The 13,350-nt window shown below is 39.3% G+C and overlaps 1 protein-coding gene across 2 annotated transcripts; it reads right to left on the minus strand.

The window, feature by feature from the left end:
• Positions 1-1,131: 1,131 nt before the first annotated feature.
• On the minus strand, positions 1,132-10,496 carry LOC144533644 (sterile alpha motif domain-containing protein 12-like). Of its 2 annotated transcripts, none has more exons than XM_078275161.1 (4): positions 10,372-10,496; positions 5,725-5,849; positions 4,737-4,877; positions 1,132-2,664 (listed from the first exon to the last, which is right to left on the minus strand). In XM_078275161.1, the coding sequence occupies exons 2-4, from the start codon at positions 5,843-5,845 to the stop codon at positions 2,633-2,635; spliced, it is 294 nt and encodes a 97-aa protein (XP_078131287.1). In that variant the 5' UTR covers positions 5,846-5,849; positions 10,372-10,496; the 3' UTR covers positions 1,132-2,632. The 2 variants fall into 2 exon arrangements, with proteins under 2 accessions (XP_078131287.1, XP_078131288.1); XM_078275162.1 differs by having other exon boundaries at positions 1,132-2,757; positions 10,372-10,493.
• Positions 10,497-13,350: the final 2,854 nt, after the last annotated feature.

The raw sequence follows: 13,350 nt of genomic DNA on the forward strand, positions 1-13,350 counted from the left end.
TTTACGTTTGTGCTGAGTGAGCGTTTCCCCAGCCACGCCCCGCCAAATCAAATGTCACACGATCTCCTGGGGTATTAATCACACTCAGACACACACACACACACACACACACACACACACACACACACACACACACAATCAGATGAAAAAAACATCTATGTATATAATATGCTCACACTCTCACTCCCCTTAAGTTTTCATAAGCATATTGTTTCTTTCCCTTAACAGCAGTATACCTCATTCGCTTTACATTCCTGTGTGCGAGTCTAAATGCATGTTTGTAATTTTATACAAATTATACAATTATCTTACATCTTGTATTTCTTTGTTTCAGCTAAATATGTTCAAGCCCAACAAATGTTATTTTAAATTCTAGTGGAGAATTTAGGGAACGTGTATAAAATAATGTACAAGAGATTTAGAATATGTCCATTTGATGGAATGGTGCAGCAATTAAAAACATAGTCTTGGCTTTGAATATTTTACTCAGTGTAAACATCATAGAGCATCAATTATGAGCTGAAACAAGCTGACAATATACAGTATATAATGCTAAAAGACAGTATGGAACAAGATGATTTTAGAAAACTTATAAGCTACTTATGGAGCAAAAAGAGAAAGTGGTTACTTTGTTTTTCTTCATTGTCAGCCTTGGAGTATGTAACTACTGTATACAGTCTATGGGTGTAAACCTGGTCATCTGAATGCCTCACAACATCTTGAAATCCCAAGTTCTCTCACTTTGTTTTATATTTTCATCAGTATTTGTGTCTTCTTGAAGCTGTGGTAGCTAAGGCCCCTAAAAGTGTCACTCTGTGAAAGTGTGAACTTCATGGATTACGATCAGACGGATATGATTGATGCCACGTAGTTTGATTACATTTTTTACTGCACTGTTCATCAACACTACACCTGCTGTCTTTTGGACTCCATGGCATGTTGATTTGGGCAGCACACAAGTATGCATTAATGTTTTGTTTTTTTAATTATTATGACCTTTCAGTTTTAAGAGTCCTAGATCTTTCACACGGTCTCAAGCCATACAGGAACGAAGTTACAGGGGAACACTGGAAGTGTGTGAGAGGCATGAGGCTGCAGCTGTAAAAGCAGAAAGACACACAAGTGGCAGGATTGTGTTGCCAAGGCAGCATTTTTAATTCATCAAACCATACTGTAGCATTGCTATGAAAAAAGGTTCAGAAATAGTGAAGTTTTACTGTATGTAATAAAAACTGAGTGGTACTGATGCCTAGAATACACATTAAAAGTAGGCTTAGATAAACAAAGGAAAAAGGGCATTATATAAAATAGGCATCTGAAAGTGTTAGGATCACTTGCATAAAAGATATTCACAAGTTCTAAAAAACAAACAAAAAAACCCCATCCCCATCCTGTGTTTACCCCGATGTCCACAGCTGAAAACCCTGACCAACCAGGCGAGCAGAGTCAGCTTGAGCTCATATTCTCCACCTTTTCCTCTGATGTTTACATTTCAAAACTTGAGCCAGCGGGCTAGCTAGCCTAGGCTAGCAGATTCACCTGCCATCACCGATCAACGTCAACCACATAAAGCACAACTTATATATATTTATATATATCATGGTGCTAGAGGAAAAATGAACAGATTACAATTCATCCTGAGGTGGACATGAACATCTGTACCAAATGTCATGGAAATCAATCCAGAAGTTGTTGAGACATTTCCCCTCAAAACCACAAATGTGGACCTAATGGCACCAAAGTCAGTAGGATTCATCCTCTTCTCCTCTATCCACTTACTCTGGTTTACCGAATTATCTTCGTAGGTTTGACCATTTTTTTCAGTTAGTTTGTGGAAACAGTTCAAAGTCCAAATGTATATAATTTACAATGATGTTAAACCTAGCAAAACAGGAAATCTTCACATTTAAGAAGCAAATGTTTGGCATCTTCTGCTTGATTAATGACCCAAAATTGTTGGTCATTTATTGTCAAGATTTTGCCAAAATATTTTCTCCAGGAACCCCCCCCCCAAAAAAAAAAACACCCCCGTTCGTGATTTAATTTTTAAATGACTGATTCTTTTTTTTTTTCTCCTTCAATTCATTCACTGAAAGCATTTGACATTGACATGTTTTTATTATGTTAATACATGTTCAAGGAGTTCAGATAGAGCCTGTATCAGGGCCATATTTAGTTCAATGTGTTATATGTCACTATTTTTGGTAGCCTACTGTACTTAAATGGTCAGTGTACTTTATTTTCTTTATGTTTACAGGCTTGTGGTGATGCGCAATGTGCTATAGGTACCAAAAAAAAAATCTGTTTGGTGCTGCCAATTTGTTTTGTTTTGTCATGGTTCATGTGTGCAATAAACATTACACTTCGTGAGAAAGAAATCGTGGCAGAGAATTGTGATATCAATTCTAAGCTAAAAAAATCATGATTCATATTTTTCCCCGAATCGTGCAGGCCTAGATGGGATGTAAACCCACTTTAGAGATGGACAGAAAACAGAGACGAATGGACAGTAGAGCTCAGAAAAAGACACTCGGACAAAAACTAATCCCATCCATCTGCACAGGTCAGATTCCGCACAGGAAATGGGTTTCTTTCTCTCTTCATTCTTCATTGATTCTTCTTTCACCTTCCCTTATTGTTTCCACACTCCCACTGTTCTCACTCCTTCACGTGGATGAATGAATGGATAGAAAATTAAAAAAAAGAAAGCCGCATTCCTCCTGAAGACATTTATTTTCTGCTATAGAGAAAAACACTCTGCAGAGCAGAAAAGAGAACAATTAAAATAAAAGTTAGCAACTGGTTTCTCTCTGTGGACACAAATGCTACACAACAATTAAAATGCTTATATGAGACAGATTTAGTAAAATTTTTAGTAAATGCTGGTGACATCAAACATGTTTTTATAATACATGGCTAAGTTTGATTGTGAGGGAAACAAACCAGCCAGAAGATGATTAATATCCTGTTTATCCATGTAGTATTTCCTTGCAATTCCCGTGCATATTACATGGGAATGTTGGTCCACACCACCACCAAAGTAAAACTAACACAACAACTACTTTCTAAAACTATTCTTTAGGGCTGGGCGATATGAAAAAAAAAAAAATCAGATATCACAATATTCTTGACCAAGTACCTCAATGTCGATATTGTGACGATTTATAGGGTTGACAAATTGGTGCTTTAACAACATATCTTCACAATTATTTGTAGATTTTAGATAAATAGTCATCAATAATGTAGATATAGATATGTGGCTTTAATGTACAGTACCTGTCACAAAACCCATTCCCTTGAGCATGTTTCCCCTGTCTGTCTGGTTTGTTTTTGTGTTTTGTGTTACGTTCCTGAACTTACCCTGTTCCGGTTGCCGGGCAACGAGTGCAAGGCGGGAATTCCAGGATCACCTGAACCTGCTCTCACCTGTTCCTCATCAGCAATCTGCACACCTGGTCCTGATCATCATGACTACACTATTTAAGCTGTGACCTGACATCCAGTCCTTGCTGGATTGTTAGCCATACTCGTATGTTGTGCTTGTGTGTCAGCCTAAATTGTTTGCTAGTCAGTCTCTCTTCACTTGTTTGCTTAACTGTTTCCTTTTCCTCCGTCTTCACTACCTTCACCCTGGAATTCCCCTTCACCCCGGCCTGGCAACCAGAACCATCAACTTCGTCGTTCCATCAAGACTGTTATAGTTCCATTAAGACCAGTTATAGTATATAACCAAGTATATTTTTGTCATCAATAAATACTCACCTTTTTTCACCACCTACCTTGTCTTGGTCTGCGTTTGGGTTCAGAACCTGAGAGTTCTGACAATACCAGTCAAAGGTTTGGACACACTTTCTCATTCAAGTGAATGGGAAAGTGTGTCCAAACCATTGACTGGTACTGTATATGGCCAAGTGGTTGAAGGCAAATAACAGAACAAATAGTCTTGCTATTCAGAAGATTACGTCACTCTACTGTGATGAAGCCTTTAAATCCAAATAAAGACAAAACTTAAAGTTATAGTGCGTAGTTTCTGTCGCCCCCATGAGGAATTCTAAGTAATGACAACAAAACTGTTGGCGCGTCCACGTGATACAAGCCTTCTGTGATCGTGACCACCCCCACCCCTCCTCCACGCAGTTGCTTGTAACCAAGGAGGACACGGAGGATTAAAAAACCCTGATGGGCTCTTCAGAAGAGGTAATTATCTTAGCTTGATTTTCTGCGTGCGATAATATAAAAAACTTTTACCGTTACATTCAAGCCATTGCCAAATGATTTGATACAAAGCTAATTAAGACTATCAGCTCCACACAACTCTCTCTGTATTTCTCAGTATGACTATGTTCAGAAGATTGTGGCGTCTGGCGACTTTCGCGCGCAGAAAATCGAGCGAAGATAATTACCTCTTCTGAAGAGTCCATGTTTTTTTTAATCCTCCGTGTCCTCCTTGGCCACTAGCAACTGTGTGGAGGAGGGGTGGGGGTGGTGCGGGATCCGAAGGCTTGTATCATGTGGATGCGCCGACAGTGTTGTTATTACTTAGAATTCCTCATAGAGGCGACAAAAACTACACACTATAGCTTTAAGCCATATTACGATATTATGATATCCAAAGTATAAGACGATATCTAGTCTGATATCATGATATCGATATATCAATATATTGCCCAGCCCTACTATTCTATGAGTTTGGCACTCAGCTACACCCTGAAGATAAAGTCATTTGGCATTCTCACCGGAGGAGATTTCATTGAGCTCATTGATTTCTTCATGAACTCTGAGGAGGAGGAGGTCCTGCAAAATGTTCTGCTGCTGTTCCTCAGCCTCCACTCCAAGTAGCTCCAAGTGATGGTCCTTTAGTCTCAGCAATGCACGCCCTGGAAGAGAGGTGTGCATGTGGGAGTTTTCATTCATTCACAAATTGGATGTGTGAATCAAAAGCAGAGTAAAACAAAACCTTATTGCTCAAATTCTAAATCTAAAAAAGGCGAAAAAATGAACGTCCTCTTGACATATGGATCTTCTCATCTAACAATGAAGATGAATATAATTCCTTATGCCAACCCAACACCGACTTTTAAAGCGATTTCACTGTCGCAGACTGCTTTCCCATATCGTAATGAAATCCTGAGTCTTGCTAGAGTTGGGGTGCGCTCCCGTCGTCGCATCGTTTGGTGTAAGGTGGTCATAAAACTCACCCCGACTCAGTCTTTTTCCCGTCTTGACGTTCCAACAAAATCAAATGTGTTTGATATTATCATACGTTTTGAGTCTTGGTAGTGAAGTTACATTATGTGAACATTGTTAACAACCAATGGGTGCGCTCCCTTCAGCATCAAACAGGAAGCAGAAAACAGCTAGAGCCAGTGTTGTTTATGGTTGCTATGGTGCCGCGCTAAGCTAAACGCTAAAGAGGAAAAGTTGCTAATTTCCAACCCTTCTGAAGCGCGTCATCCAACGAGAATTTTACCGGCGGATAAACGCCGACCTCCGGGTACTGCCGCTATTCATCTGCATGTACGGCAGAACAGAAAATTGGCAAACTTTAAGTTACCAGCTAATGCTAGCGGTAGCTAGCTAGCTTGGTTACATTTTTCAAAACTAATCTAGTTGTCTTTGCATATTATGACAGGCTTTAACGTTAGATGTGAGATGATTGTCTTTAGATGTAAGATTGTGTCAGACTTTAAAGTCTGACTAGTTTATGGTAGGCAGTAGTTGTACCTGATATAGCGTGCTTGATTATGGCTTCATGGAGCGTGCCCATGTGGGTCGGGTACTGATCCTGCACCCACTCCAACACTTCTTCCACCGACCACGATGACACTCGCTTCGACAGGCCCATCACCCTGCAAAGACAAAACCACAGAAGTTGAGAACACAGAAACATTGTTCTGGAGTAAAAACATCTTAAATATTGAATTAGTTCCAGATTTTTTTTGCCATTATCACACTCTGAGTGTGCCTTGTAAGCTCTCACTCATCAGGTCTAAAGTTGTAAAAGAGTTATTCTGGTTTACTGCATTATCTTTCATAGGTTTGACGGTGACCATTTGTTTGTTTTGGTTAGTTTGTAGAAAAAAAAACATAAGAATTGTACACGACCCCAAGGTGTCAGCTTTTCGTCCAAGCAACAGTTCAAAGTACAAACGTATATAATTGACAAACCCCTTGAGATATATCAGCTCGTTTTTGAGGGGGTCCCAAAATATATCACAATCATTACATAACAAAGTGACAGAAAAAAAAATAATTTGGAAATAAAAATAGAAATACAATTATCAATACGACAACGTACATACAACAGGCAAAAGAAAACAAAAACAAAAAAACAACATGCATAAATTACAGTGACAACGTCATTAAACATAGCAACAGGCAATCTTTACATTTAAGAAGTAAATGTTTGGCATATTTTGCTTGATAAATGACCCAAAATTGTTGGTCATTAATTTTCTGTCAAGATTTTGCCAGAACATTTTCTCCAGGAAAACCCAACAAGACTTTGAGCTGAGAAATTCAGTGACTGTGAACATGCAGAAGTCCCTCTGCAGCAACTCGTGCAGTTTTGCCCCGGGGCACATGAGCGGAGGACATTATTGTCTGCGGTTAGACCCTTTAGTGTGAGGAAATGTCATTTTCTCTTGATATTGGACGCTTTGGATAACATTTTCCTTCTCATGCGGTGTCACCTACTTCCTCAGAATAAGCCTATTTTCCAGTGATTAATTCAACAACCTCTTGAACATGATGACAAATAGCTGGTTGAAGAATTCCTCGGAGCTGAAAATAACAGCAAGGTGAAACCAACCAACTCCGACACTCTGAGGTCAAAAAAAGTTTCTTCTACGCCTCCGGTTCTTTTGGCTTTCCTCCCAGCCATATCCTCCTGGGCTGCACTGCTTTAGGGCGAAAAAACTGCTAAACTGTTGGTGACCTTTTCAGTGGGCCAGTCTCGTTATTGGGGTATAAATGTAGGAATGTAATTTACCGTGTTAATTAAGGGGGGTGCGTGATTGACCGGGGCTGTAACGAGGTCCCAGCGGAGTAATTGACATACAGAGAGTGAAGACATTTACGCAAAAAGACACAGAGGAAACTTCCCGTCAGTGTCGGGGTGAGTTGAGGGTGAAGAAGAAAATCTCACTGTTGTCTTTAAAGTTGGTTTTATGCCTCAGGACTAAAGCATGATTTATGTTTCTGTGTTATATCTACGCCATGGCTACGTACATAGGTACCTGGAGACACTGACCCTACGCCGGACCCTACGCCGGACTCTACGCCATAGCCTGACGTGCACCTCTCAAAAAATGTAACTACACATAGTTGCATTTCCTGGTTCTCTTTCTTCATAAACACCATGAAATCAAGGAAAGGGTTCACTTTTCCTGCTATAGATTTCCCACAGTGGTCAGAAAGCACAGCAGAGACACTTTATTTCTCCCACTATGCCTCTCTAGAGTCGCTACTTGCTCCGAAGCTAATCGGGTCACTCTCTCACTCGCTCCACTACACATTCCCCACGCACACACACACATGCCGGCCCTGCTATTCTCTTAAAGAGATTGACGCACACACCAATGCACAAGTATAATACTTAGTACTTACGTAGGCTACGGCGAAAGCTCTGCGTGGAGCCTCCGCAGAACCATAAATCACGCTTAAGGCTGGGTATCGTTCAAAAATATTCGATACCGGTTCCTAAACAATACTTTTTTCGATACCAATTTTATAAAACAAAAATATATTTTTTTTTTTTCTGCTCCTACTATATGAGTCCTTCTCTTTGTAACGTAGTTTTTTTTCCTGCCTGCCTCTATCACCTGTAAAGTTAAAAATCACCAGCATTATTAGGTAGTAGGTGGTAGAAGCATGCTGCATGCTTATTGGCTCACTGATGCTGATGATATGTACTCCTTAGGTATTGAAATTGGGTTTTGAATGACGGGGCATAACTCGATACTTTAGAGTCAATTCGGTCGGTGCCTAAAAAGTATTGAATTCGGTACCCAGCCCTACTTAGTACAACGTTTCCTTTACTATAGGACGCCCAAACTGTGTGTATATCTGCAGGGGAATAAAGTGACTGTATATCCAGCTTGCCTTATTTGCGCTGAGCCATTTCATTGAAGTTCACGCTGCCCAGTTACAACTGAACCAGGACTTGTAAACAAAAGTAATACACAGTAACAAGCAGGGTGGGAAATTGGCTTTTTGTACCATTTATTGGTTGTATGATTCTTCCACTCGCTACGATATGTAACTGCAACTTTCAATTAACTAATGTTCACAACTTAATCTAAATAGATGCGTTTAAAATTATATTAAACACAATCAACAGCTGAAGGGAAGTGCTTTAAGTGTTATTATTCTCACTGAAATATTGCTTCCCCCCCCCTCCCACACTTCTCGTATTATCTGTTCCTGCTGCAACCTTCTGCGTCTAGTTTGACAGTTTTATTAAGCTGTGTATGCAGTTAAGTTGGTTTTACTTGTCAACTTGATTTAATATACAACAACGGAAATGTAAGTAGAATGTCGAGGAGTGGTCAGAGAAAGGAAAGAAATGTGTGTCTGATGTTGTAAAACAGAAAGTAGTGCATTATTATCACCGTGGGAGCTTCGTAAAAGCTTTTTTTGTTGGAAAGATGGGTGTTAATTTCTCAACGTGCCTGAATGTGACAAGTTTTTATATCACACCAGGGGACGGGGAGTCTTGGATTGGATTGCAGAAATGGGTATAATTAGATTTGATTTCTATATCAGTGACAATATGATCCCTAAGTTTCAGTATTGATAGCAAAACAATACTTCCTCCGGTACTTTTATTATTTTTTTAAATAAGAAAGATGCAATGCTGCTAAAGAAATGTAGATGTTGTCTAAACACAAGCAGTCACACAACCTTGTCTCAATAAAATACAGTCTTACATTTGGGAAATTAAGATGTAAACCAGAAAAATGTCTGAACAAAGACGAAGTAAAGGACCAACAGAGTTCAGATGGGATTGTTCTCATGTGGTATGATGAACCAAACTGGACCAAATGTTCAAACAGGACACAGAGATTCAAGTTACAGGTTGCTTCGTGTATCCCAAGGTGTAGTCCTACCATCGTGTGGTGCCTTGCAGAATTACCTCATCTTTTGATCAAGCCTTAACATTTTTACTGTTCAATGGTTTAACTTTCAATAAGCCTAGTTCACATAGACTTCAGCGCTCTAATCTGTAGCTTTTCTCCACTTGGCGTGATGCAATCTAGCCTTGATGCATTATCGCTCCCATGGTTGTAGATCTAGGCCAATTTTCTGCTCTGAATTCTAACAATGACTAGCCTGGGAAAACCCTGACGAACTTCCGGGCAAATTTGAGCTTTGCTCTGCACTCTCAGTTACAACTGAGTAGGGTCTGGTGTCAACCAGGCTAAACAATGACCGCTTGATTTTGTGTCTCCTTTTAGCAAATGGTAAATCTTGAACTCATCAAACGGGACTTCGGACGTGCAGTTTAGTGTCCCAAATTAACCATACAATGTCCTATGTGCAGTTTAGTGTCCCAAATTCCCCATACAATGTCCTTAATTAATTATGAACCTGCTAAACCACCTGTGCTACCCTAACCCTACCCCTACCCTTAACCCTAACATGTCTCAAATAAGACCCTCATCATTTGGAACACTCAGTTTTTGGAAAATAATTTGGGACACTAAACTGCATGTAAGCCCGGTGTTACACCGAAATCGGTGACCCATCGAGATCGGTGTCCCCCTACCTCAACCTGAACCAAACCCTTGTCCCTAACCTTTACCACGGAGGGGGGCGCTACGCTTTTAACAGGAGGGACACAGATCACGACGGGTCACAGATTTCGGTGCAACACCGGGACTTCTACCTACCTTTTGAGAATGAACGTGCTATAACATTCCTCGTGCACCAACATATCTGAAACGGTACTGCGTTACACTCTGTGCAAACTGTGCAATGCTGTGTTTAACTGTGATGCCAAAACTGAGCAGAAAATGACAAAGTGGTGGTAAATGTTTATATTTAATATTTAATAAAGTATATTCTTGTATGTAGGCTACTGCCGAATTGAAGCAATTATTCTCAAACGTCTTTTCTGTGCTAAAGCAGGTGTGTCTGTCCCGGTAGTTAAAGCCTCGTTAAAATGACAAAAAAATGTGAATAGAATTTGGCGTGTTGCCCTGTTAACACGAGAAGAAAGACGGCCCCCCGCACAGGGGTTTTACAGTAACCCTTCACCAGCTGCCTTTAAATAACATCAAACATCCACAACAGATTGTAGGTAAAACAAAACACTGACACCTTTACAAACTTTATGAAGGTTTTTGTTGACTGATAAGTTATATTTACCTCCGGTCCGTTTGCTCCTGCTAGATGGCCTGATAGGCTATATTAACAGCAAGCCTTGTCTGTACCTGTTAAAAGGGTTACATTAGGTAGGCTACGTTCCTTTTCCCGGCTCCGCCCACCAAGCATGGGCGCGCCCGACACATCTTTGTTCCGCACTCCCGCCGCGCAGTAGCACAGCTGCTCGTGATGCCTTCAAGTGATGTCAGAAATATTGCCAAACTGCATGGTACATGCATATTGGCAAAAGGATCAATCATATGCCTACGTCTTGTTGGATTAAAATTACATGAAAACATTATGAGTAACTGCTATCATGTCATCATAGGACAAAACGCAATAGTTTTGGTAGGCCTACTGAGTTATTATGCTTACATGCAGGGTGCAAAATTACCAGCCACACAATAGATGACCATTGTTTTTTTGGCTGGTGAGTAAAGCAAATCTACCACCATATTTTACCAATATTTGGCTGGTGGATGGTGCTAATTTTGTACCCTGCTTACATGTGTAAAGTTGTTGCTCCTTTCAAGTTTTATTTTTAGGTTCCCAGGTCTATAAGGTTTGCTACTCTTTGATATGTTTACATTTTTCTTATTGTTTGTTTTTAATATCCTGGTGAAATGATGTTAATAATATTTAATCTAATTACGCCCACAATATCTTACATATGCACAATTGAGCTATCAATAATGTAGTTTTGTAGCTTTAAGGCCCCTGATAAACTCCCCCATCCTGCATCTCCATGTAGTTCATTCTATCACAGATAAATGTCATGGAATTGAGCCATCGTTAAGGTTACCAATTTCAGCTGTGCTTTTCCTACTATGACAAGTCCAAATGTCTGCAGTGAAAAAGGTCCAAGTCAAGTTGACACATTGAAATTTACATTTCACTGAACTGGCTTACAAACTTGAGTTGGAATAGTAATAACTCATGAAATGAAGTCGAAATTTCATAACTCATTATGTTAAAGGTGCTGTAGGTAGGATTGTAAAGATCCAGGACTTGGCCAACAAATTTGAACGTCAACAACTTCTCAGTCCCTCCCCCCCCTTTCTGCTAAAGCCCAAAACGGTCTCCTAAGCCCCTCATGTCTGTGCATGAGCAGTGATTGACATGCAGTTAGACACCACCCCCTGGCCCTGATTGGTGCATCTGAACAGGGAGCTGTGGATTTTTGAAAATCACACTACAGGCTGCAGGTGGAGCCAGAGGAGCTGGATTTTTTTTAAATGACCTGCTTCATGTAGTTCTACTTGAACATAGGGTCAGTTTCAGCAAATATGACAGAAAGTTAGTTTTATAAGTCTTACCTACTGCACCTTTAAGTGGAGGTAAATTATAGAAAACTATACATATTTATATATATATATATATATACATAAGTTACTATAACTTATTCATCAGATCCTGTGGCTTCTCCTTACTGGAACCTTAAAGAACAACAAAATAGCAAAGTCCGAATAATAGACCAGACTTAAATTGAAATAATTTGAAGTTTTTTATCAGCTAAAGTAAGGGTGAACTTTCATCTATAGAAAGCCTAGTGAAGAAAACCTTTGAGTCTGTTTTGGACACACATCTGATGGCTGATGAAGGACACTTTGCACCCAAACTGTGATGCTCTGCACTAAACTGTTTCTACAACACAATATGCTTTGAAGGATTTGTTTTGAAGACTCCGACTTATGAAGTACCTAATGTCCTGATGCTCCACTCAGACTAAACGGTAGTGATAATAACAATAGACTCTCAGAGACAGACAGATTCAAACAAAGCAGTTCTGGTTTCAGTTCAAGTCAGTGAAGTATCAAACTCCTCAGCCAAAGACTTTAAATGTGCAGCTTTACTACCATCTGGTGGTTATTTCTGATAAAGTAGTTTACTATGGTGCAAATTAAGGGATTTTGGTACTTTCACAGCTAAATATGTGTTTTCTCAATTAGCTACTTACTGTTGGCAATGAGGTTTTACATGAGCACACATTTTCTACACACTTTATAACAGTTTGGGTTGTTTCACATCAGAGATTTCTGTTTTTGTGTGTTGTTGGAGTTGTTTTTCACTTAAACCGTTGTTACTTATTTAGTCATGAATATTTATGTTTTCAGGTGCTTTAAAGGATCAGTGTGACATTTAGAGACATATGCTTTGTTAAAAAACATCAGTGCTTGATCAGATTTTTGATTTTATTAGGATCCCCATTAGCTGGTGCAGAACATCAGCTGCTCTTCTTGGGGTCCACACAAAACATAAAACATTACAACAGATAAGACGTTTTCTGTGCCACATTTCAATCGCAATTAATTTTTTTAATAAGAAAATAAAAAAACGCAGAAGTCCGAAAAGGCAGAAATGTAATCTGTTTAACCCTCCTTGTTGTCCTCGGGTCAAATTTGACCCATTTTCAAAAAGTCTACATCAAAAATGTGGGTTTCTTTCAACAAAAAATAACGTGGATGGTTCCATATAACGTTCTTTTGTGTAAAATAGCTAAATGATCAGTTCAATACTTTCAATTAATTTGGGTATTTTATCAGATTTTATAGCATTTGGTTGAAAGAAGGTTGAAAAAAAGTGACAAAAATGCTTCAAAAACGTGGGAAAAAAAACAAGAACAACTTTTTCTTAAATAGACAGACATCAGAAAAAGTGACAAACTTGGTAAAAGTGACAAAAACTTGGGGGAAAAAAGAGGTTTTTTTGACCCAGAATGACAAAAAGCTGCGTGGTCGACGGGAAGACAACACAAGGGTTAAATGGAAAAGTTAGTGAATTGAAGATATAAATACAGATTTTTTTGAGTAAACACTAATGTTGCAGAACCTGCCTACACATTCATTCTCTAAAATAAAATAATTGTTGTGTCAGGCGGATATGATATGAGTGACAGAAGAGTTTCAGAGTTTTCAGCAGCAGCAGTTTCATGTTTACAATCAGTCTGCATCTCAAAAGTCCAGTTTTCATTTTGCTTTTTTT

Source organism: Sander vitreus, chromosome 18 (assembly GCF_031162955.1).
Source record: "Sander vitreus isolate 19-12246 chromosome 18, sanVit1, whole genome shotgun sequence".
NCBI classification, from domain to species: domain Eukaryota; kingdom Metazoa; phylum Chordata; class Actinopteri; order Perciformes; family Percidae; genus Sander; species Sander vitreus.

Bases quoted from the DNA above. Each gene is read 5' to 3' on its own strand.
- LOC144533644 (XM_078275161.1), bottom strand. From the start codon at position 5,845: ATGGGCCTGTCGAAGCGAGTGTCATCGTGGTCGGTGGAAGAAGTGTTG. The intron at 4,878-5,724 runs GTACAACTACTG...CCTCTCTTCCAG, and splicing joins AATCAAGCACGCTATATCAG to GGCGTGCATTGCTGAGACTA. The intron at 2,665-4,736 runs GTGAGAATGCCA...ATCCACGTGAAG, and splicing joins GCTCAATGAAATCTCCTCCG to GAGTGAGAACAGTGGGAGTG.